Raw genomic sequence first — 26,904 nt, forward strand, 5'->3', positions numbered from 1 at the left:
ACTCAATATGCTCCTGCATTTGCTCAGTGCGAAAGAGCCCCAATTCGTTGAGACTGCACATGCAATGAGGAAATGTTGATGCATCTTCTCAGAAGTCATTTGGTAGAAAATGGAAATTAGAAACCCATTTCTACCTAAATATACGTGCTGTGGAAGAAAGAAAATGAGTAAGCACAGGAAAAAAAATAAGATACACTGACTGACACACATAAACAAAAAGAGCACCATGCACGCATGTAAAATATGTCTACATGCCAACAGGAAAAGCCATGCATACTACCAGTACACATGAATTAATATTGTTAGAACTTAGAATAGAAAAAAATATATAAATATATCTCCCTGTTTTTCCTGCAATAAACTCACCATCCTCAGTTGGGACATATATATTTAAATATAGGCAGTCTTCGCTCTGGTCTTGTACGTATGATGAAACCACATCCAAGTTATTAGTAAACCACACAGGAAGCATGACTTCTGGCAGTCTGCCATCAATGATATTCTGGGGACACACAGGAGCAAACTGAGTGGCATTCCTGATATCTGACCAGGGAGATGGTGGTTCTGGAGGCTGAAAACGACGTTCCCCTGTTGGCGGGGCTGCATATGGAACTCCAAGAAATTGAATCACAGGCCCCAAAATTTCATTATTGAGTTCCTTCTTAATCCCTCTTATCTTTCCAAAGTTGGTAGTCACCAGTGGGTCCACATCATCCAATTTTTGTGGTAGCACATGGCCAGCCTGAAGCAAACATCCCAACATACAGAGAGTCAATGGGGTACCCAATCCCCTGTGTACCAAGCATGCCATCACTGCTCTCCAAACATAATCTGGCCACGTGCATCTGGGCAGCGCCATGGTCCCACATTAGTTGTCTAGCTGACTGGTTACAGTGAGGCAAATGTATTTATATCCACTTGCGAAAGACTGTATAATGGTAGAATATACCTCCGATTTCTTAAAGGGGAGCTTGTTGGGAAAAGCTCTGAAAGATCTTCATACAGCAGGTATCTCCCATTGAATTCACATGTATTGGAGCAGCATCTTCAATCATCACTATTTATCTGACCATATCCTATTGAACATTCTGTTTTCCATATTAGCAGTGTGGCAAGAGTGGGAACTGACTGTAGATTTCTCTCTTATAAATCAAATTCGGTTAGCTGCAGGTCTATATCCTAGAAAAAATGAAAATAAATCGTAAGTTGGAGCAAGCTAACATAGACGGTGTGATAACTAGATGTTTTACAACCTACAGAAATACATTAATAATGACTAGCATCAGCTAAGTTAAATATTACCATATGAAAATCATGGTTTGAAGTGAGATGCCAAGTAAACTAACTGATTTTAAGATTACTGAGAAACTTGTCTGCTGACTTTATACACATTTAAGTGGAAGCAGGCCTTGTCAAAATACACAGTTTCAGAAACATGTCAAAGTAAAGTATTTAAAAATACTGAATGTTAGGTGTGAAATTTATACTTTATTAATAGTCTTCAATCACTTCAAGTAATAGAAGATTAATCTATTTCAATTTTAAAACTCAATAGCAGAAAATCTTTTAAGAAACTGACAGTAAACTAGCAGAACAGATACAAACTCTGTAAGATGATTGTATGCAATGAAAAACAGACAAAAAGGTAGTTCCCAATCCTATGATTATCAAAAAAAGGAAGATAACATCAGGACAGGAAAACTAATACGAGTTCAGCTATGATTATTCGGATGAAACTACCTTACTTCCTTGCTGTATCTCAAAAGTTTTCATAAAATTTTGCTTACATGTTTCCTATTTGAGATTATGATTCAAGAATTTAAAAGAGAAAATGGCATTAGATACAATTTGTAAAAGAGATAGAAGTTGACATCTTTTTTTGCAGATAAGTTATTTTACCATCTTGCTATATATTTTAGATATCAATAAATTTGGATGCAAAAATTAATTTATGAGTCAAAGTCAATATATTTTAAATTACAATTTTGTTCTCACTGTCTATTAGAGATCAGAGGAAGATTAGAAAAAGAGAGCGTGGTGATTTACAAAAACAATCATACCTAATCATGGCACCTTGCATATTAACACTAATCAAATATCTACCATTGTTTACACAGTTCAACTTAAAATGCATCAGAATAAAGTGTAACATTCAGAGGAATGCAATCCACAGAGTAATCTGACATTAACTGTCAAATAACATACTGCTCAAAATATGTGTCTTTTCTTGTTTAAGCAACCTTTTAAAGCGCTTACTTTGAAACTAAAGTGTTGATTTGTATTAGAGATGGTTCTATCCTGTATATTATGGGAAGATTCCTAAAGAAATGCTCGTCTGGCAGTGAGAGTGCCCTGACTTTGTGTTATTTAAAAAGAGATTGTAAAAACTATATAGGGCAGCAGGAGATTTGGTTCTGGCCTAGTGTGCCTTTAGCTCTGAACAATCCATCACGGAAGGCTATAAGGAGATAAATGTCTTTCTTTGAAAATACTTTAGTCTGTGTTAATTCTTACACCTTTGCCGTGAAAGCACATTAACATACAAAAGACAGGCTTAGACCAATCCAATTCCTGTTCCAGAACTCTAGCACTTATCGGAAATTCAGCTACACAAACCCATGTCTGTAAAGAGTATATTATGCTTATTCTTGTGCAGCGCCATAGTAGGCCACAGCATGAATGAGTCTTTGCAAGTTCCCTTTGGTATTCAAAATGCATTATTTTGACACCTAACATAGAGAACTTATGATGAGGTCTTAAAAGTCTCCATCATTGTTTTTTATTCAACTTAATTTTCAAGTACTCTACAGCAATTTCCAAAAGTTCTTCTTCGCACAACTGATATCAAATACTTGTTTGGTTGTTAACAAAATCACAGGCCTTTTTTTGTACTTAGAAATCCCTAACTGTGTTAAGGATAAAGAATCTCCTGTTTCCCACTTATGTGCTACTTTAACACAAACTGCAGAGGATTGGGAATTTTTCATGCCATGATGGGTTTTCAAATTCGAAAGACGTTTAGCTCCTGAGGTTACAAAAGTATCCCATTTTGCATGTTGTATGTATGGAGAACTATAGTATTGAGCTCCAAAATTTTCAGAAGTTGCTACCATAATAATAGCAGTCGTCCAATCAAATGTAGAAACATGGCTTATTTAAAGTACTAAAATTAAAAAACATATATATGCCTAAACGGTCTCAAATTTGTTGACAATCTTTCCCCCTATTTATTGATGCTTCCTTCGTATATACCAAATCCTCAGTTTTCATGCATTTATGTCTCATTTACAACAATCCTATGGAGTGGATTTGACAGTTAACCTTTTTACTCATGAGGAACAGAGACTTGAAGAGGTTAATTTTACCTTGGCCAGGGTCTCTTAGCTACTTAGTAGCAGATCCAGGAGCCCATTGCTATCTGATTTAAAGGTCATTCTTATGATCATTGCATATAATACAGTCTCTCATTTCACAATTATCACTTTTTAAGAAATTGATCCTAAAATTGAATTGTAAAAATATTTTATGTTTCTTCAGAAGATGAAATCTTGGTAAATATTCTGACAATTTCATAGGATAGAGAAATAAAAATGATCTACCCTATTCTTATTGGATTTATTATTTTATTTCGCTATGTATATGCAAAATAAAAAATAAATAATGTATATATATACACATATACATATTTTATCAATTTTACTCTATATTGAATATGGTGATAGGTTTTTCTTACATTATTACATAAGATCATGTTAAACAATGATTTGTATAATAATTTGGTTATTTTTTAGTAGCCAAAAACCCAAACTTATGACAACCTAAATGTCCATCAATGGATATTGATAAATTATGATATATTCACAAATTCACATTCTATATATTAATGAAAATAAAGGACCTAAACCCAAAATATCAACATATATAAATCTTAAAATTTTTGGCAAAACAAATCACAGAAAATTAGATACAGTAAATACTGTTTAAATAAGCTTAAAGTATTTAAAGAATATTATGTATTATTTTTAAGTGGGTACATACATAGTAACAGGATAGCCGTCATCTTTGAGTAAAAAGGAAAGAGAATAAGGTTCATTCTAGAAACAATTCAATTAATTGGGCCAGTTATTTAATTGACACCTAAGATGGATAACCTGTGGTAAGGCCATAAAAGGCCAGCAACCAACTACAGCAAGTTTGACATAACCTTAGTATTTGAATTCTCTGTATTCTTTTGTTATGTTTGAAATATGTTTGAAATATTTCAGAATGCATTAAAATAATAAGGCCAGAAAATTCTTACTCAGGAGACCAGATCACATGTTACCAGTAGATTAGCCTATCAATCCACATAGAACTAGCTTTGTCTGACTTCAAAGTTAATGGGGATACTAGCTCATAAATTTCTCCATTATTCCTCTTTTTGACTTAAAGCATGTATAGTCCCACTAAAAGAATAAAATAAAAATAAATAATATTTAAAAGGGCATCATAAATAATAATATATTTTCTCCCTTACATCAATTCATCAAAAGCTTGTCCCTCAGCTAGTCTGTTTCTGAGAAACTCAGAAAAAGAAGTAGGGAGAACTGTATGGGCCATTAGATAATTACAGTGGGTGGCCACATTCATCCAATCTTTCATTCACTCAACAAACATTATATATTTACAATGTGCAAGCTATTGCACTGCATGTTAAGGAGAATTGAAGGACAAGCACAATCTACTCATTACTCCCAGGTAGCTTAAGACATTGTAAAGAAATAAGTAATCTAAAAAAGTGGCTCTAGTGCAAGATGAAATGTGACATGTGTTCAATAAATACACGATGAATGTGGGAATAGGACCTAGCAGGAGGTATCTGATTTCTAACTTTATGTACCTTTTACATATCTTTTTCGAAAAAAAAAATATATATATATATATATATATATATACATTTTTATTTCTACCTTGCTCTGTTTTATTGTTTCCATTTATTTGTTTTCTTGTTGAACTCAACTCTTCCCTACTAAATTTCTTTTTTTTTTTTATTTTTTTTGAGACGGAGTTTTGCTCTTGTTACCCAGGCTAGAGTGCAATGGCGCGATATCAGCTCACTGCAACCTCCGCCTCCTGGGTTCAGGCAATTCTCCGGCTTAGCCTCCCGAGTAGCCGGGACTACAGGCACGCGCCACCATGCCCAGCTAATTTTTTGTATTTTTAGTAGAGGCGGGGTTTCACCATGTTGACCAGGATGGTCTCGATCTCTTGACCTCGTGATCCACCCGCCTCGGCCTCCCAAAGTGCTGGGATTACTAAATTTCTTACTTGAGGGAAAGGACTTTGTATGTGTGTTTTAAAAGGTATCTTTATGTCCCTCATAAAATCTATATGAAAATTCTTTACATAGTGCAATATGGTTAAATCTCAGTTGGTCTGGATTCACAGCATGCTTACCATTGGAGCTGCCTGCCTTGATGATGACCCCTAACCAATGCTATACAATATACAGTGGATCCTTGTTATTGACAGTAGTTATATTCTATAAAGTCATCATGAACACTAAATTAGGGAACACAGATCTTTTGCTCCTAGGGACATACACATTTTTGTGTGTATATGTGTGTGTGTGTGTGTGTGTGTGTGTGTGTATACATGTATATATATATATACACGTGCGTATATATGTGTATATATGTGTATATATACACATATATACACATGTATATATATACACACATATATATGTATATATATACACACATATATATGTATATATATATACACACGTATATATATATATACACATATATATACGTATATATATACACATGTGTATATATGTGTATATACACGCACACATATAGGAAACACAGATCTTTTACTCCTACGGATATATACATGTATATGTGTGTGTGTATATATATATATATACACACACATATATATATATACACACACACACACATATATATACACACACATGTACATAAACATACCCACATATATAGATATACAAATCTCACATAGATTATATGTTATAATTGTTCATGCTTGCAACTAGTAGATTGTGTTTTATTTTATGAAAGAAAAACAGGTTCTAAAACATGAAGTCCTGAGGCCGCCTCACTAACAGGTGCTAGAGTTGGGATTCAAATGCCCTCCAGTTGGTCCCAGAGATGAGGCAATTTGCACTGAGCTGAGTGGCCTCTACTATCTCCACCCTCTGTTCGTAAAGCTGAAATAAGAACGTAGAGCGACGCCTTGTTCGACTTCAGCTGGCAAGATGCTCATAGGGTGACTCAGATTTGCTGCTTTGCTCATGTCTGTGGAATGACTGTGAATGTGCTATAAGTATTGATTTTAGGATTACAAATACATTTTAGCGAATAGACAAGTTTGCAAATACACAAACCAGGAATAATGAAGATCAACTGTACTAACTAAAGACAAATAATGTTTTGCACGTGCAGGTCTGTGAGTTGTCTGAGGTCAGACCGTACCAGTTTGTCAACAATATACAGCAATAATAATTGGATATAAATATGGACTTAGCAATACTAACTTAACAAATACTGCAATTTAATAATATCTGGCTTCAGCAGAGCTGTGGTGAAATTCGATGCCCAAGGCTAGCCGTATACCTGGAATATATCTATGTGATCAGTTCACTGTAAGAGAACCTGGCCACAACAGATATTGGGTTTCCTATAGCAAAATGTTTCATATATACACTAGTGGTTAAAGACCTGGAGACAAAAGGGTATTCTTCATGACCCAGGAGTGGGAGAACAAAGAAGCCAGAGTCTGAGACTTTTTAATTCAATTTAATACATATCCTTCTTCTGCTCTTGCCATACTATATTTTTGCTTGTAATAAAACTGTCCAATGAGTATAAACTGTTTGATGCCTTTCAGCAACTGAATACTTAAAGTAACTAATGTGTAATTAACTCACAGAGTAAGTACTTAAAATGGGATGAATAAACAAATGAACACAATTTCACAAAATGATATTAGGCTTCAAAAGAAAAGACAAGTCTACCGCCGGCTAGTAAATTAGAAATGAGTTCATGAATCAAGGGAAATTCGAGATGGGCTTAAAAGAATGAATATGATTTGGACAAACACTGATGGTCACAGAAGGGATCCCACAGTGGAAAGGATGTTCATTAGATACTGTTCTATCACCCTGACACCAGCTCACATTTTAATGACTGGTCCCTGCCAGTGTACAAAGGCCTGGCCTTGTTTCCTCAATGCAGAACAATCAGAGGGGCCACTTCAGCCCCAAAGCTCTCCATGAAAATGGGCAGAGGCAGGAGTTGGTTGAGATTCTCTTACTCCTTTATAGGAATGGTTCCCAATGGCACCTCTCAGGAAACTTCTCAGAAACACACCTTCATTTCGAAGTCTTATTTTTTCCTCTGGAAGCCTGAATTATGACGGAAAGAAAAGTAAAGGGCTTGTTTGAGGAAGGCACAGTCTAGTTTGGCCAGAACACAGAGTAAATGAGGATGAGCACTGGATAAGACTGGAATGGCAGGCTAGAGCCAAATCAAGCAAGCCCTTCATTAAGAGGCTAAACAGTTTGAATTTTATTCTCTAGATGATGAAGAGCCATTAAACATTCCTAGCAGAAGGAAAGTATTACCAAATTCATTCACAAGAAAATTAAACTGGCAGTAATTTGTGGCAGAGATCTCTAAAGCAGTGTGTTCATACCCTACCACAAGATGATTAGATAAGGGAACTAAATGGTTCAACTTCTATTTGCCATTTTTTATGTAAAACAAAAAGAGAAACCAATTAAAGTCTGCTAATATGAATATATGACTTAACACCAGCGTCATCACCTGGCTGTTAATGCATATAGCACTTACAGTGCTCTTGGGAAGGCACATTTGTCTGTAGTGCAGTTCGTTAGCCAACAGTAGCACTTTGTTACTGTTCATTTTCAACATACAGTGATGCATTAGAGTTTACATCATTGGGAAAATAAATTTACATATTTGTATCAAGTTGTAATTAAAGTAGCCCTTAAAAAACAAACTACCGGTTTAAGTTTTTATCAACCATCAATGAAAGGGAGTACTAAAAATACAATCACAAATAAAGAACTGTAAAAGGGAAAAATGAAATTTCTGCTTTTAGGACAAGCTCTTCTTCAGCTATATCACAAGATTAAAAATAATGGCCATCTAATCAGATATAATAACAAATCAGAAAAAATAGTTTGAGAACCTCAAGAAGGTAACTTGAAGTATTAATTAACATCCATTTTATTAGCTGTGAACTGTGCTATAAAATCTCTGTGCCTTGAGATATTAGTGAATAATGCAATGAAGTCATCAGGATTTATAAGACATTTTAAAGTACTGTTAATTTATCTTTCTTATCTTCTTAGTGCCTATTTTTGTGTATGTTTTGCAATCTGGTGATATAAATATTTATATAGGAATATACAATATATATCTATGTATTCCTATATAAAATTTTGATAACCAAACCATATTTTTACTAAAAAATAAAACATATGTATATATGTATATATTTTTTACCTTTTTAGTAAAAATATGGTTTGGTTATCAAACATACAGACTAGATACAAAGGTGTGGGAATCATTACCTTTGTGAATGAATTGGTGCAAAAGAAACCAGAGAGAATCTTAATTCCATGTTCAGTTTGAAGTATCAGCTGGATTCATCCACAATTATGTGAAAATAGCAACAAAAACAGCTATTATTATAAGTCACTCTCTATTTGTCAACAGCTGCCCAAAGCTGTTCATGTCACTTGGTCTTCACAAGATTTATAAGCCAAGCACTCTTCTTATTTTAGGTGAGGAAAACGAGAGTTAAAGTCGTTAGATAACTCTCTGAAGGCCAGAATGCCAGGAAAAGGCAGATCCAAGAAACAAACCCATGACCACCTAACTCCCAAGAACATGCCCTGAACCTTTATGACAGGAGTTTGCACTCTGCACCTCAGTGAGACCAATTCAATAAAGACCTACACTCAGGTTGAGGAATTAAGGAGAGTGAAACACACAGAATATTAACAGAAGGAAAATGAAAACGCTGCTTATCAGCTTGCTGTGGTTAGTTAATAGTCCTAATTTGCACCAGCTCCAAAGAGTGTGGTATTAAAACTTTTTTCCAGTAACATTCATTAGCCTAGGGAAGGGAGTAAATGATGGAAGCCAGGGTTAGGGACAAGGAAGGAAAGTATGGTAGAACAGCAAGGAGGAAAGATTACAAGAAATGGTAATCCTGATGTTGAACAGATCAACTAAATCTAAATACAGAGTTAAGCAGAACCAGAAGGACACAAAGGGGAGAAAAATAAGACAAAACCAAAGCTAAAAAGAGTTTACTCTGAGATGAGAATATCCAAATTCAAGATCTTGATCATGGAGAAGTTCCAAGGGATATCAGGGCCCATGTCATGGCCATATTAGCATAAGGCCATTGAGAACTAAAGCCGTGATGAGTTTATTCTGCCATGAGCATCATTAAATAATAACTGGAGTAATGGAAAGCACCAAATGAGGAAGTACAGGGGCTAAACATTGAGCTAACTGCATCACTTCCTTTATTTTCTCTAAGTACCAAGAGGTAGAGATCATTATCATCTTCTGGTAACAGACAATTAAATTGAAGTCAGAAACACAAAGCCACAGTACCATCCCTCAATAACACAAGAACACAGTTTATGGATGCAGCAAGCTTCAGGAAATAGAGATAAGGCAGAAGAAATAACACTCTCTAAAGACAAACGCTACCTCCTTCTTAAATTTGCCCAGAGCCGCCTCCTGGGAGAAATTATGGGCAACTCTCAATAGTTGTCCAGAGTTTCATAATATTCCTCGTTTCTCTGCAGATTATATAAATGGTTCAATTTGTTCTCTTTCCCCTTGGGCTACTTCCACACTAAATGTAACTGTCCAAAAACATAAAACAACAACAACAACAAAAAACAGGCCGGGCATGCCTGTAATCTCAGCACTTTGGGAGGCCAAGGGGGGCAGATGACGAGGTCAGGAGATCAAGACCATCCTGGCCAACATGGTGAAACCTCATTTCTACTAAAAATACAAAAAAATTAGATGGGCACTGTTGTGCACGCCTGTAGTCCCAGCTACTCCAGAGGCTGAGGCAGGAGAACTGCTTGAACCCAGGAGGTGGAGACTGCGGTGAGCCAAGATTGCGCCACTGCACTACAGCCTAGGTGATAGTGTGAGACTCTGTCTCAAAAAAAAAAAAAACAGAGAAAATAGAATGGTAATAAGAAAAGGCCAACTAAAACTTAGCATTAATTGGAGAAAAAATTTTACCAATAAAATATGTTTTAAAATAACAAGTAGTAAAACATGAGTACATGGTAGAGGTTTTACCTGGTAGCAAGCTAATTTTGTGAATAAACAATACTAATGGGAGGTAAAACACATGAAATGGTTTGGATCCATACACCCACCCAAATCTCATCTGGAATTGTATTCCCATAATTCCCATGTGTTGTGGGACGGACCTGGTGGGAGATAATTTGAATCATGGGAGCAGTTTTCTCCATACTGTTCTCATAGTAGTGAATAAGTCTTGTGAGATCTGATGGTTTTATCAAGGGTTTCTCCTTTTGCGTCTTCCTCATTTTCTCTTGCCACCACCATGTAAGAAGTGCCTTTTGCCTCTTGCCATAATTCTGAGGCCTCCGTAGCCATGTGGAACTGTAAGTCCAATTAAGCCCCTTTTTCTTCCCAGTCTTGGGTATGTCTTTATCAGCAACATGACAATGAACTAACACAGTAAATTGATACCAGTCGAGTGTGGCACTGCTGAAAAGATACCTGAAAATGTGAAAGTAGCTTTGGGACTGGGTAACAGGCAGAGGTTGGGGAGTTTGGAGGGCTCAGAAGAAGACAGAAAAACATGGGAAAGTTTGAAACTTTGTTGAATGGTTCTGACAAAAATATTGATAATGATATGGACAATAAAATCTAGGCTGAGGTGGTCTCAGATGGAGATGAGAAACTTGTTGGGAACTGAAGCAAAGGTGACTCTTGTTATGTTTTAGCAAAGAGACCGGTGGCATTTTGCTGCTGTCCTGGAGATCTGTGGAACTTTGAGCTTAAGAGAGATGATTTAGGGCATCTGATGGAAGAAATTTCTAAGCAGCAGCATTCAAGAGGTGACTTGGGTGCTGTTAAAGGCATTCATTTTATAAGAGAAGCAGAGCATAAAAGTTCAGAAAATTTGCAGCCTGACAATGCCATAGAAAAGAAAAAACCATTTTCTGAGGAGAAATTCAAGCTAGTTGCAGAAATTTGCATAAGTAATAAGGAGCCAAATGTTAATCCCCAAAACACTGGGGAAAATATCTCCAGGGCCTGTCTAAGGTCTTCACAGCAGCCCCTCCTATCACAGGCTTGAGGCCTAGGAGGAATAAAACGGTTTCAAGGGCAAGGCCCAGGGTCCCTGTGCTATGTGCAGTCTACAAACTTAGTGCCCTGTGTCCCAGCTGCTCCAGCCATGACTAAAAGGGCCCAAGGTACAGCTCAGGCTTCAGAGAGTGCAAGCCCCAAGCCCTGGCAGCTTCCACGTGGTGTTGAGCCTGCAGGTGCACAGAAATGAAGAACTGAGGTTTGGGAACCTCCGCCTAGATTTCAGAAGATGTATGGAAACACCTGAATGCCCAGGCAGAAGTCTGCTGTAGGGGCGGGGCGCTCATGGAGAACCTCTGCTAGGGCAATGTGAAAGGGAAATTTGAGTCGGAGCCCCCACACAGAGTCCCTACAGCAGCACCACCTAGTGAATCTGTGAGAAGAGGGCCACCATCCTCCAGGCCCGAGAATGGTAGATCCACCAATAGCTTGCATCATTCACCTTAAAAAGCCACAGACATTCAATGTCAGTCCATGAAAGCAGCTGAGAGTGAGGCTGGATGCTGCAAAGCCACAGGAGCAGAGCTGCCCAAGACCATGGGAACCCACCTTTCGCATCAGTGTGACCTGGATGTGAGACCTGGTGTCTAAGAACATCATTCGGGAGCTTTAAGATTTGACTGCCCCACTGGATTTTGGATTTGCATGAGGCTTGTAACTAGCCCCTTTGTTTTGGTTAATTTCTCCCATTTGGAATGGCTGTGTGAATACCTGTACTTCCTTTTTAACAGGAAGTAACTAGCTTGATTTTGATTTTACAGACTCATAGGTGGAAGGGACTTGCTTTTCTTGGATAAGACTTTGGACTGTGGACTTTTGAGTTAACGGTGGAATGAGTTAAGACTTTTGGAAACTCTTGGGAAGGCATGATTGGTTTTGAAATGTGAGGACACGAGATTTGGAGTGGTAGGGCAAAATGATATGATTTGGCTCTATTTGCCCACCCAAATCTCATCTTGAATTATACTCCCATAATTCCCACATGTTGTGAGAGGAACACGGTGGGAGATAATTTGAATCATGGGGGCAGTTTTACCCATACTGTTCTTGTGGTGGTGAATAAGTCTCACGAGATCTGATGGTTTCATCAGGGGTCTCTGCTTTTGCATCTTCCTCATTTTTCTCTTGCCGCCACCATGTAAGAAGTGCCTTTCACCTCCCACCATGATTCTGAGTTGAAAGGCATTTTTTACATGAGTCCCTAGCCATGTAGAACTCTAGGATCAATTAAACCTCTTTTCTTCCCTATATTGGGTATGTCTTTATCAGCAGCATGAAAATGGACTAATACAGCACAGCACTAAAAGCAGTGCTCAGTTAATTGTTGACCAACAACTTGTTGACCAAGGTTGTTCTTCCCGGATAATACTTTCCCCATCAGCTTTTTTGCTGGAAGGACCTCAGCTAGTACCTTTCAAGGCCTGGCTCAAAGGTCAATAAGTACTTCCTTCTCCAGTCCTTCAAGTCATTAAAGTATTCCCTTCTCTTATCTCTCAAAACACTTACTACATTGTTTGTAACTAAACTAATAGTACTTTTTTTCACAGTAATTTGTAATCCCAGTTTCCATCTTCATTCCTATATTTGGGAAATAATTAGTACTTGGCATTGGAGAAGACAACATGAACAAGAGAGGAATAGTGTAAATATTCATGAAGACAAAAAAGTAACTATTGGCTATTAGGCTTAGAACCTGGGTGATGAAATAACCTGTACAACAGAAGACATGAGTTTACCTGTATAACAAATCTGCACATGTACCCTTTAATCTAAAATATATATATTTAAAAGACTAAAGTTGAATGGGAAAGACAGACTTTAAGTAAGCCAATTACACAGGTAGCTATTTAGTAATAAATACTATACCAAGAAGGATAACACAGGGTATTTTGAGGGGAGATTTAAGAATGTGGAGTAAGAATGATGATCTTCCTGAAGAACTGATCTGGAAACTGGGGTCTGAGATTGAGTAGGAGCTGGCAATTGAAAACCAGGATATAGAATGTGTCAGAAGCAACAGGAAAGCCAAATGCTGTGGAAGTTGGGACTTTCCAAAGAAATCACTGTGAACTGAGAGAAGGGCAGCCTGTCAGACTGGAGAGGAGAAAGGACCTGACAGATCAAGAATTTGTTGGCCATTTTAGCAGTGTGAGATCTTATCCAAAGTATGGTGAGAATCATTATCATCACTGTACAAATGACACGATCAGATTACACTTACACTTTGAGAGTAGAGGCTGTGTCTTTTGAAATGTTGGTTTTTAACAACCATCCCCAGAACAATGCATTACATTGTAAGTCCTCAGAAAATATTTCTTGAATGAATGACCCATTAATTCATTATACTATTTTCGTCAATTAACACAACCCTCAGATTTTATTTATCCATCTGTGATGCTTGACCTCTGTGAAGGCATTAGCTTAATTAAAGTTGCAGCCAGAGGGAATGAAACATAGAAGAGGTGGAAACAAATTACAATACAATGGAAATTTCTCATCATGCAGGAGTGTGGATAGATATTCATATAGACTGGCAGCTAATTCCATTATTGTGTGGCAAAAAGATAAAGTAAGATTCTAAGATGCCGTAATAGCTTTTCTGACAACACAAAGAAAAAGAGATTAGAGTGACAGTATTGACTTCTGCATTACACAACTAAGTATTTCTGCTATAACCATCATTACAACTAATGGCTAAATATTAGATAGCTTCTTTTTTATTTTGTTATTCTGAAGAGAAGGAGAGCTGAAAAAAAAACATTTAACATTAACTATATAAGTTTTACTTCCTATTTATTCTGAAACTACTTTCGGGTGTAATCTCCAAATATTAATTGCTAAATCTAGAATCTACTTAGGAAGCCAGGACTTCCAAATGGGAAGGCGAAGGGGGTAAGAGGGACAAGAATCAATGAGACAGAATGTTTTTCAAAAGTCATGGGCAACAGTTTTAATGTTTATGTAAAATACCACAGGATACATTTTTAAAACCAGTTGATGACCCTGTGATCCCACAGAAGAAAATGAATAATCACTCAAGAGCTCAGAAGAGACAGCCTGGTAGAACTGACTACTTCCCTTGGTATTAAATTGATGCTTTTGTCTGGAAGGGGCCACCCTTGGGACACAAGTCATTTTTCCAGAAGCAACTTAATTATGCCTGCTAGTGTCTTTATAGAGAAGCTAGCACAACCTAAGAAGAGCACCACATTCTCAACTCACTCTTGAAGCCTATTTTTGTTTGTAGTGAGTTGCTGATGCCTGGGAAGAGTGGAGAATTGCCATTCCTGGTTCTCTGCTTAATTCAAGTCCAGTTAAAAAAAAAATCCCTTGTTGCCAGAGAATAGCTACAACTTTGGCAGCGGCAGTGCTAAGTTTGAGTATGGCCCTATGCCAGAGTGTGTCAATCTTGACCCCTTGGAGGATGATCAGCAGAAAGAGGGTAGTTAAACCTTTGTGTCCATTCAGTCCCAAACTTGTGCTGGAATTGGCAAATACTATAGAGACTATTGTTTAAGGAGTAGTTGTCTACTAGGAGGTGGACTAAGATCACCAACTCTTTTCACATAAGGCACCAAACAGCAATAATGGTTTCCTGTCACTCCTGACCTGGCTTAGAGCTCAAACAGTGATTCAAAGAAGAAAGAATATTACACTAGCAATCTTCTTTATATATCTACATCATTTTTCCCTTCATATATAAATTCCATTAGTGCTAATAACAATAATGAAATTTTAAACAATGCCCTGTTCATGGGCCATTTGTGAAATATAAATAGTATATCAATATATTAATATATTAGTATATAATATTGATGTAATAGTATATCAATATATTAATGAATACAATAGAATATTAACAAGAATTTCATATACACATAGAATATAAGTGGCCAAATAAAGTCACCATTTAAATTCAAATTACATAATGGAAAGCAAGGGATTATACAATTTTACAAAATGATAAAAATATTAAGTAATGATGAAAATCCCTAAATGGTTATATTTTAAATCTTACTGTCTTATCGTTCATGTTTTACCTGTTTGAAATGACTTTTAGTAATTCCAAAGTTCCCTGAGATATCACATTTTCTTCATGGAAGAAAGTAACTGTAATGTACCTTCAGTAAATTATAACAACACAAATAATCCTACTACACTTGTAAGTCTTGATCAAATAATTCATCAAAGTGAAGTATATAAACTCCATATGAAATTACTAAAAAGTTTCAATTACTATTTGTCTTTAATTAATATTCAATTTTTGAATAGAATCCTTCCTACCTTTGGAATTTTGCATATTATTTGAAAATATTTGTCAATTCAAATCATTTTTTAAAAAGCACAAATGAAGATCCCAGGTATTCATTACATAAAGAGGTTATTTGTTTAGTTACTAACAACCAGTGCTAGAACCCAAGTCGCTCCTCATTCATTCATTCAATAAATGTTTATTGATCTCCAGTTAGGTACCAGGTACTGTTCTAGGTGATGAAGAGAAATACACCCAGTTCTGAAAAAACCGGACAAAAATTTCCTACTATGGTGGACATTATACAGACTAGTAGTACAGTATTCCTTCAAAATAGAAAATGCTTTCCTTCTTAGATGTTGTTACTAAAGACCAGGGCTTCAAATAATAGGGACTTTGGCATCAATCTTGTAGTAACATATGTATTAGAACACTTGGCACAGTTAAACAGGTAATGAAACTGGTGACTTTTTTTACCCATAAGAAAAAGGATAGATAACACTGTCACTTGTGTGTAAAGTGTTGGACAGTAAGTAATATAGATTTAAATGAGAAATGACAGATGCAATGACTTGAAACATAATGGTTGCTGAAGTGAACTTTTGTTTCTTTTAGCTCTATAGTTAACCATTAAATTGCTCAAATATTATTTTCAAGGTATGACTATTGGGACAACTGTTGGTCAATGTTCTATGGTGTAATCATTCTTTTTCTGGTCAGTTCTGTCATAGAAGTGGTGGCTGTCACGTGGAAAAAACTTATACTAATGATAATCTCAACTTGGTTTTTATCAAATCAATATTCCTTGATTACATGTTTGAACTTGTTGATTTTTTAAGAAAGTATTCCATATGACAATATGAGAGTATTCATTATGACTATTTTTTTTAAAAAGCAACAGCAATTTTCAATTCATTTTTAAACGCTACAAGTAACCTCTTTTCTTCTCCTATTGATCTAACATTCATCGGGTGTATCCGGGAAGAAAAAAGAATCATTAGGGGACACAAAACTGATGACAAACATTGGTATGAAAAAGTAGTATATCAATTGGATGTTTCCCAATAGGCAGTTGTTGAGAACCATTGATGTATAATAAGACCTTCATATCATTGCCTGAGTATTTACTCTTTCCAGAAAGTGCTTGTGTTATTTCAATACAGGCAAAATATAGGAAAATCATATTGTAAGAAAATACTTGCCCCATATTCAATCTCCTCCCCCACTTCTGCTTTTCCTCCATGACTACCACCACCAAATAAATAAATAAATAGAAATAAGCAAGCAAACACATTAGTCTATTATTTTCTAAACTATGCAAAATATAAACAGAATTATAGGTGTAGAAAAGTTGATGAATATGCAGTTCTATTAATGAAGCACCACCTATAGCACCTCCTAAGAGATGGCATGGGCTTCAGCAGGTGGTTCTAATTGTAGGCATATGTAGCATTGGAGAATTAGGCTACAGATAAAGAAAGTTACTGTGTGGCCTATCACAAGTGAACTAGTATTATGTACCTGAAGTGTGGCTGGATACACAATGAAAATACTAAACTAAAATTTCTGTACAAACCAGGAGAAAGTGAAAAAATTATATATTTTTCTATTTCATAAGTCAAATCAAAGTTCATCAACTTAAAGCTAAGTCCTAAGATGTCAACTGCATTAAGTAGGTCTAGTCTCAGGCTAGAACTTAATTTCCTGCGATATATCACTGTGGTTTTTGAATTTACATCTGTAGTAGTAACTTAACTTTCATTTGTTCCAAAATGAATTTCATGCTCAACTTGTTTTTCTTAATTAAACTTCCTTTAGCAGTCCCTAATATGTGTATTATTAAAATTCATTAGTCCCACTCACAACTGCCCGTCACTTTTTTGACTACATGATCACATATTGAAATGCTGTGCTGCTATATATAGGAAAAAAAATTAAATAATAAATATGAGGACTTGAGCGTTTTATGAGTGTCAGGATGAGAGAGTGGCTGCAAAGCCCGTAAGTTTTCACACAAAAGAGGCATTACTGCTAAAGCTAGCATGCTGACACATCTCTGATCTATAAAGTCTGCAGTAATGGCAGTAGTAAAGCATTTTGCCATTGACTAGAATTTCTCTTACATGCAATGGAAATAGGCACAGAAGAGATTACATGGACTGTTATAAAAAGAATTCATATAAAAATTCCCCAAAAGTTTAATGTCTAATAATTTCAAATGCCTGGAATGATTCACTAGTTTTCTCTGACTTAAGCTTCTAGTTGACAGTCATTCTCTTTCATGCAGGTTAGCTACCAAATGGCTGTGGAGTTTTTTGTTTGTTTAATTTTACTTTGTTTGGGGGATGACTCTTAAAGGCAGAGATTATTCAGATCGTTTTATACCAGCATAGTAATATTTGATATTATCAACATTATTTCATTAATAACAGTATAAAAGGACCAAGCACATGTGCTACTATTAAGGAATAATCTTTCTTAGAAACAGTTGGGAATGATGCTATCCCACAGGATTAAACTGTTAGCCAACTCATGATGCTTTAAATTATCTCTTTAAAAAGCAAAATAAACCTTAGATTCATTATGAGTGTTCACAAATTTAGTTTTTTTCTATGCTTTGCAAATTTAATGTGTCAAAAACTTGAATTTTAAATTAATTGAAAGTTAGTTTTTTGTTCCTTTTTATTTCTCAATAAAGCAAAAGAGATGGAAGATTTGCACTTGGAAGTGCCATGTGTTAAATTTCAACAAGTCATTTAAAAACAATTGCCCTTATCACTTTGCTTCTAATTAAGAGTGTGTGCTAACTTCTTTTTAATGTAAAATAACATTTAATGTACTTAATCATCTCAAAATCATAGAGAGAATCTGCAGCAAATGTGCTGGCTTTCCTTGAATGTTAGGGCAGACAGAACACATGAAAGGTTTTCGAGGGACAGGTGCAGCTGTCAAGGAAAGCTCCAGTGAATGCAGCATCAGTTTTTCCATAGTGATAAGCTTAGGGGAATCCAATGTTATTTCTTGTCACCTATATTAGAAACTATGCTTGCAATTTTCAGGGCTAATTGACAGCTTTCATCTCCTTACCCCAAACTACCACGTTTTATATTACTCTGATAGGAAATTCACAACTCATCAAGGCAACCATGTTCTTTTTAATAATTATGGCCAAAAATAGGTATTGAGTAAGATAGAGCTAAGTGTAATTAATTTTCTAAGCAAACTCCTCAGGTTTTTCAATAGTTCTTAGAACAATCCACTCTATTGGGGAGAGCCTTTATCTAACTGGGTACCTTGATCTTCATCTACTTGCCACAACTTTTTAAAAATTTGTGGTGTGTAGTTTTGTATATATTTCTTTCCACTGCTATTGGCTTTCCAAAGTGGATTTACTACCTACAATGTTTACCAAGTTTTGGGTATGTACTGCTTGCTGAAACAAAGAATACAGCCCGTCCAAGTAGATTATAACAAAGAATAGGTCACTTTCTCCCTTTTCATTTCAACTGACAAAAGAGAATATAATAAGGGGGTAGAAAGCATTGTTTATTCTGACAGAAACATATTTTTGAGGCACTACAAAGCCACATTCAGTTAAGTCTTCCATTTTAACACTATGACACATGCAATGACTACTGATTTAATGGTTTTGAAATATGCAAATCAAAAAGGACCTTCTTTTTCATGTTTCGAATTACCCATCTATTTTTATATCAACAGTCATATTCTCTATTAGCTTAAAAAGAGAAATTCCAACCCACTTACCACTCATCTTCATTACTTATTTGCTATTACCACTTAATGTTATTTATTTACCGGCTGTCTTTTTAAAAATCCATTTAAACTTTGAAAACTATTTTCAGTACTATTAGACAGTGTGGCTAGGATCAGGGGCTAAAATGTGCCAGTACACAAAGCACCCATTCTTCTACTTTCAGCCTGCACGTGAACCACGTGACTTACAGCAGAGTAAAAAGAGACTAACCTAGCTTCTCAGATATCTCCTTGAAACTAACAATTGGGTTTGTAGAAACTATTTATTGTTATTTGTATAATCTCTAAATAAGCGTACACAATGTCTACTGAAATAGGAAATATCTAACTCTTCCACTTTAGAATTCCTGGGAGACAAAAGTTTTATATTTTGCTATTGCATCTTTAAAAAACAAATCTCACACGCATGCTTCAAAATTAGATTTCAGAAACATACATGTATACACAAATCCAGGAAGAAAGTTTGGTGAGACTAATCTTTTAGTAACTAGAATGTCACATGTATCTGGAATTCCTGAAAAAAGTACTAGAGAATGAGTGTGCTTCAGATGACATTGAAGAGATGCTTTTCGATGAGTTCACACAGAACAGACTTCAGTGCTAAACCACAAAGCTATCTGCTACACTTCATAATCTGTAAACCAGAAATCCCTGAAAAAAGGTAACACTTTCCTTCTAAACATTAAAACATACAAAAATGCATGCTTTCTCTTTCATCTATCTCCATTTTATTCCAAGGCATTTGAATGTCTGAAAGTTTAAAATTTAACGAATTGGCTTTAAATCTTTAAAAAAGCCAACTAAAATTATGCTGTTGAAATATCAAATTCGTTAACCTACTGAACACATTTATACACATCCCTCTAATAAATCAGTTCTTTGTATGCAATTGTTCTGAAGCTACGTGGACTCCAAGATTACTTCAGAATAATATGCTTTTCTGGATTCCAAAGCAACTTTTAGTTGCCTGAGTCAATTCATATTCACTCATTTGAGTGATTGATTATAGGTGCTGCAATTGATTTCCTTCTGCAAATAAAGATGAGATTTTTATCAGGAGCTACGGAATTCTTTAAAAAACAAAAATCCCTGAATTCAGCTGCAAGAAAATGTCTGGGAAGGCGCGCGCACCGCTCAGGGGGAAAGCAAAGCCAGTAAGTGGCGAGGCAGGCAGGGCAGGGACGCATCGGAAACGCAGCCTCTGCCTGGCACACTCGCTGGCCTGGGCCCTCGGGCAAAAGCCTGCAACGTCCTCTCGGGCTCCTGCAACTCGAAGAAAGTTACCTCGGACTAGTATTATGGCAAGTCGTGCAAGTGAATTACAAGACAACATGTGTGGCCAGTCACCCACTTGTCTCCAACCGGTGCAGTGACCCTGTAACCCTTTAGCGTCGGGCGGGCTGAGAGAAGTGGGAAGCGAGAAGGGGTCGGAGACGGGGTGGGGGAGCAGACAGCCTGGAAACGGCCAATTCCCCGAGCAGAATCCCCCGCTGGAAGCCACGACCGCCACCGAAGCGGCAGCCGAAGCACCAGCGATTTCTACTTGGGCTTCTCCGCTCTCCATGCAGGTTTTCCAAGGCACCGCCGCTTCCCCTCCTTAAAGTACTGCGAGGAGAAAGCACTGGATCTGGGAAGCAGCTCCCAACCGAGGCATTTTCCATGCAAAGTTGAGAGCCTGGAGAGCTGCTCGGCTCCCCCGCCGACGCCACAGAAATAAGGCTTTGGGCTCGATCTAGGTAGCTCCCCGGCGATCCCCCGGGGATGCGCGAGGTGGTTTTCCATCCCCTTCCTCTCTCCATCTCGCAGGCTGCGCGCCCGCAGCACCCTCCGCGCACAGCCACAGAGCCCTGGCAGCCCCCTCCCAGGAAGACAGGCACAAACTTACCCTCAGCAAGATCAATCCACAGAGGGAGCCCCTCATCTTCCCCCGGTCCCTTCGCAATGATTCAGGGAGACGGTTTCTACAACACTTCGCCGTCAAAGCCAAGCTGGAATGGTCAAAGTATTTACCAGTTTCTAGACGCTTTTTTGAAATCTCGAGCCCCCAGTAATTCTTGTTTCAGGATTCAAGATGCTTCCTTTTCTCTATTCTCTTTTTTGCTTTAAGCATCCGCAACCCCAGTTTTGTACCCCCTCCTTTTTTATTCACCCACGGACACTTCCAAAACGTGTCGATTGATCCTTTTTTCTCTCCAGATGCAACCACGATCCAGAATCCTGGGGACCCAAAGCCACCTCCATGTAAATCCGACCATCAGGCAAGAAATACAAATGATCAAACAACGTTACTTCTTTCAGCTGCAATCAGATAATCCTACTAATCCAATAGATTTATCTCCATTGGAAATTGACCTCAAAAATGAATTCCCGGTGCTGATGTCCAGAAGAACAATTTCATAACACTGTTCGGGTGACTGAAAAATTGTGGTTTCTTTCTTTCTTTTTTAAAAAATCTTTTTTGGATTCTGGGTGCACCGCTCGCACACACACACACACACAAAAATGCCGAGGACCCTGGTTTTACCCTAATACAGGTTTCTACTCCAAATCGGTGCAGGATGAAAAATGGTACAAAGATACCCCTAGTGGCTCGAGGCGATATTGCAGGGATCTCACTTTTTTCCCACCCCTCTCCTCATCTTTTTTTTTTTTTTTCTGCCCCTTTAGATAACTGCTGCTGTAGTAGTAGTTAAAGAAGGCTGAACCGCAATTAACATGAACGATACATGACTACTTGAATACATCATCTGATCTTTCCTTGTTTTATGTTTAAAGATTGAATCTTCTATGCTTCTGTCTCCTCTGGATTCTATTTTTTTTTAATACAAAATTTTCCCCAATGGCAGTTAGTAGCTAAAATGCCAATCTGAGGCAACTCGGTGATTTCAAAGCAATTGTATTTGTTTCCTGAATAACTATTGATCTAGAAGAAGCCTCAGTCTTCCTAAGATATGCTGCTTTTGGGAAAATGCTTAAAATATTATTTTGTCTAAAAGAATAGGATTATGAATGTGTGTGTGTAGGGTCATGTATATGTGTGTGTATATAAGAAGTTATATATTCTTAGACAATCTTTTCTCATTTTGGACTTTTGATGTTCATTCAGCAAAGCAAGCAATAGCTCCTGTAAGTCTGTGGTTAAAGAGCAAGACCTAAGAGTCATTACATAGGCCTCAATGTTGCTTACCTGAATGCTTTGAAATTCAGTGACCTCAAGATTACCCCTAGCATTTCTGACAGGCTCCAGAGAAAGACTCAACGTGAAGGATTTCAGGACTTTGTTTTGCCAAGCCCTCTAAACACACTTTGAGGGCTTGAAACACAAATTGGGCCTAGTAAACTAGAGAAGTTGAATTCTCTTTCATAGGGAAGGGTTCTGAAGCTGCAGGGACTTCAAGATACTCTTTCTTAACTGACTAAATAATTAAGCTTTTTTAGTGTACAAGCTGTTAAGGAGTCAAAAAGACCTTTCTTCTACCACTGGTGTTGCTATTAATTGGCTATGCGACTTTGGGCCATCACTTTTTGGCCCAGAGTTAATTTGTCTATTAACATTAAGGGGTAAACTCACATAAATCAACAAATATACTTGTTCCTGGATGGGAAAATCAATATAGAAAATTAATCTATAGAACTAATGTAATTATTAATAAAATTTACTACAGTTTTTTGTGAAACATGAAAAGTTAATTCTAAAATGTGTTTGGAAGAGCAAAGGATAAGAAATTATCAATACAATCTGAAGAACGAGGTTCAGGAAATCCCCATATGAACTATTAAGGCTTAATATAAAGAAACAGTAACTGAGGCAATGTAGATTTGGTTCAGGGCTAGAAATTAGTCCAATGGAACAGAATAGAAATCCTGGGAAAACATTCATGCATTTATGGAACTTGATAAATAACTAGTGACATTAAAAAGCAGGGAGGAAAGATGACATATTCAGACATTGAATTAGTCATATGAAAAAATGATCATACTAGATTGCAACTTCACATATATATATGTTAAGGTCTGTTAAAGACCTAAAGATACTGAGCAAATTTTACAGCCTTTATAGGGAAATAACTTCATGATTTTGGGTAGATAAGAACAGAAACTAAATGGGAAAATGTGGTTTAATAAACAGAAAACCAAAATCCATAAAGAAAACATGTTAAATGTGATATATTAAAATAAAACAATTATATACATCAAAATGAACACTCAGAAAAGGTATTTGCAATGCGTATAACCAAAGAAGGATTACTATCCAAAGTACATGAAGGGTCTTATCAAAGATAAAGAATATGGTATGACAGAGTGGGTTAAGGAAATGAATAGCTGATTGACAGAAAACGATTCTCAATGTCCAATAAGCATCTGAAAAAGGTCCTCAATCCCACTAGCTATTAGAGAAATGCAATTTAAAATAATGAGATTTTTGTTTCACAGTCATGAAACTGGCAGAAATTTACGATTCCAGCAAAAGTTAATATGGATGAAAATGTGATCAAATCATAGAGAGTATATGATAGTACAAGTTCAGAGAGCAGTTTAGCAATAGTTGAACATTCTCATGTCCTATAATCTAGTCTTTCTACTCCTCAAACTATTCATTACAAAACTATTTGAAAGAGGAAAAACACAGTAGGACGGAGAAATCATCTAAACACCTTTAGATAAATAACTGGACAAAATATTTATAGAATATTCACATACTGCAAGAGCAGAAGTGGCAACAAGAAAAATGAATGTTAACTTAGCTCCTTGAATTCATATAAATGAATCTCAAAAATATAATCTGAAGCCACAATAACAAAAAAGGATGTTGTGGAAAGATGCTTATAGGATGATGGTATCTGTATATAAAGTTCAAAAACATGCAAAATAATTACATGCATTATATTTGATCACATACATATACAGAGCAACATATATCAATGTGCATGATAATGATAAACATGAAATTCAGGGTAGAGGTTACTGTTTGGAGGATGTGAGGTAAATGGAATTGGAAGGCATCATCAGAAGCTTCAACAGTATCTATAGTGCTCCATTTCTCAGACTGAATCTTGAGTACATGAGAGTTTACAATATTACTATATAAATTGTTCATTGCTTTAAATATTTTATTGAAATTAAAGATTTACACTAGATGATTTCTGTGTTTTACCATATTATACAATTTTCTAATTAAAAAGATCTGTGAAAAAAATTATGAAAGTTCAATATTTCATAATGTGCTTTTTATCTGGTTCATTTTTTAAAATGTACTACTTAATATTTCTAAGAAGTGTAAATGGAATGGTGCTTTTTTATTTCTACAATTGATATTAGAAATTCTAGCTAGGAAGCAAAAATTACCACCTAAATGGGAAAATGTGGTTGAAATTGAAAAAATATATATAATCCTCAACTAGCTCTTTCTTGTATTTTCCTTTGATCTCACAAATAGTAATGGGGCCTCTGAAATTGTGAAACAGTCAATCAACTGACTGGTTATGTTCAGTCTGACCAGTTAACTGTAAACTACCGAAGTCAGTGTAGCCATAAGCCAAAATTACAACGTGAAAGAAAATTCACCCAGAATGTTTAAAATACGTATGTGAATTCAAATAAGAAGGCTTTGTTGATATGAAATATGAGGACTGGATATCTCATCTTACAATCACTAGATATTCTTTTTCATAATCCATGCAAAAGACACACCAAATATTAGAAAAGAAAATTTCTATAACTCAGTTGAGCAGTTAATACCATTCAGTGCACCCCAGACTCAGGAAAAAATGCCTTAGTTAATTGCCAAACTATCAATTTTTGATTATCCACAATAGATTTCCAGGAAATAATCAAAACAGATTTGTGATAAGGAAATAGTAGGATACCAGTTTAATTTCCTTTGGTAATAGAATAGATAAGGGTGACGAAGTAGATGTCCTGTTATATTTCTGAAATTTGGAGAGGTTGATGTTCTTTCAACAACAACTTTGATTGATTTGTTGATTGTAAATGTCCAGTAGTTATTGTTATAAATTAATATTTCAGCATCCATACTGAACAAGCATTAGATATTAATATACAACTGAAGGTTCATTTTTCAGTGTGTTTAATTTCAAACTGGGTTGACACAGGAAGGTAGTTAATGAAGAGGAGTAAAGGAGGAGACATGAAAGGAGAACGAAGTATAGGGGAGGCGAGTGTGAGGATGCAAATGTGAATCCAATTCATGTCTCTCCCTGGTGATTTACTCAGAGAGGATATCCCTCATGACACAAATTATTAGCAAACGACTGACTGAATAGATCAAACAATGGAACATGAAGAGAATAAATTTATTCTCTATATTAGATGGGCTTGAAATTTCTTCAGAAAATGAAATCCATACAGGAGGGAAGTAAAAATTGCTATGAATAATAATAAGGGAAAAAAAAGGCCAAGATTGGCAAACACAACCACTATAGGGTATTCCAATTTAACCATGTTATTAAAACTTCAGCTCTGATACAAAAAAATAGTGCTAGAATTACATATCCTATTTTAGTTTCTACACCAAACAGAAAATGATTGATTGATTGATTAATATCAAATGGATCACGTGAGGAAACAGCATGATTTTAATAACAAATAGATGAGCAATTATTTCATTGTTGCTTTTAATACAAAAGAGTTATTTTGGGAAAAAGTGGGTTTTTTTGATAAATAATATGAAAGCACATTTTCTATGACCAGGTCAAATCAATTAAGTTCTGGCTTGTGATAAACATCTTAGGATATTGTGAAAGATTGGAGCTCAGTGTCTGAAAAAGAGGAAATAACCTAAATATCTCACATATCCCATAAACATATATACCTATTATGTACCCACAACAATTTTAATAAAATGATTTTTAAAATTCTGAAGCTAGAAAAAAAACAAAACCAAATTGTAAAGCAAGTCTAAGGAAAAAAAAAATCCTCTACTCTCTTCAGAACACCCCTGATGTAACCCCATATTAAGTGCTCAAGACTTGAATCTAAATGACTGGCAATTGGGAATTATTAAAGAAACAAAAATAAAAAGTGTTGCAACATTGTAAATTCTGACTACTGCAAAGGTGACTCTTTATGAAGAGGTTCTTTCTGTGGGGAAGAATCTACTCCCACAATCCTGCTTAATTAGAAAAGACTACTTAAAATGCTTGACTGGTACTATTTCAGGTATGTATTGGGAGAAGACACCTGTCTGGATGCTAAATATACCAGATGTATCTTTATATTCCATGGAATAGAGATTGGTAAGGGAAACTAAGGAAGTGATGATCAAGACTAGATATTTCGTTTGTTTATCTAGAGACCTGGTCTCACTGTCTTTCCCAGGCTGGGGTGCAGAGGCATGATCACAGCCCACTGCGAGCTCAAACTCCTCAGGCTTAGGTGATCCCCCCACGTCAGCCTCCTGAGTAGCTGAGACTACAGGCACCATCCCATCACACCAGG

The 26,904-nt window shown here is 36.2% G+C and overlaps 1 protein-coding gene across 8 annotated transcripts in view; it reads right to left on the reverse strand.

Annotated features, from left to right (window-relative positions):
• The window catches only part of NLGN1 (neuroligin 1), an 873,763-nt gene that overhangs the window by 677,088 nt on the left and 169,771 nt on the right, over positions 1-26,904 (reverse strand). For 5 of the 8 annotated variants that reach the window (XM_032258260.1, XM_032258259.1, XM_032258258.1 and 2 more), the window contains exons 1-2: positions 21,332-22,001; positions 367-1,179 (exon numbers count right to left, since the gene is read on the reverse strand). In XM_032258260.1, coding sequence (XP_032114151.1) covers positions 367-859 — 493 coding nt within the window. In that variant the 5' untranslated portion in view covers positions 860-1,179; positions 21,332-22,001. Of the gene's footprint in view, positions 1-366; positions 1,180-21,331; positions 22,002-26,904 lie in introns of those variants that run through there. The other 3 variants (XM_032258255.1, XM_032258256.1, XM_032258254.1) reach the window with 1 other exon arrangement.

The sequence above is a fragment of the Sapajus apella genome, unplaced genomic scaffold, assembly GCF_009761245.1.
Source record: "Sapajus apella isolate SASKATOON/1434 unplaced genomic scaffold, GSC_monkey_1.0 scaffold101, whole genome shotgun sequence".
In the NCBI taxonomy this organism is placed as follows: Eukaryota; Metazoa; Chordata; class Mammalia; order Primates; family Cebidae; genus Sapajus; species Sapajus apella.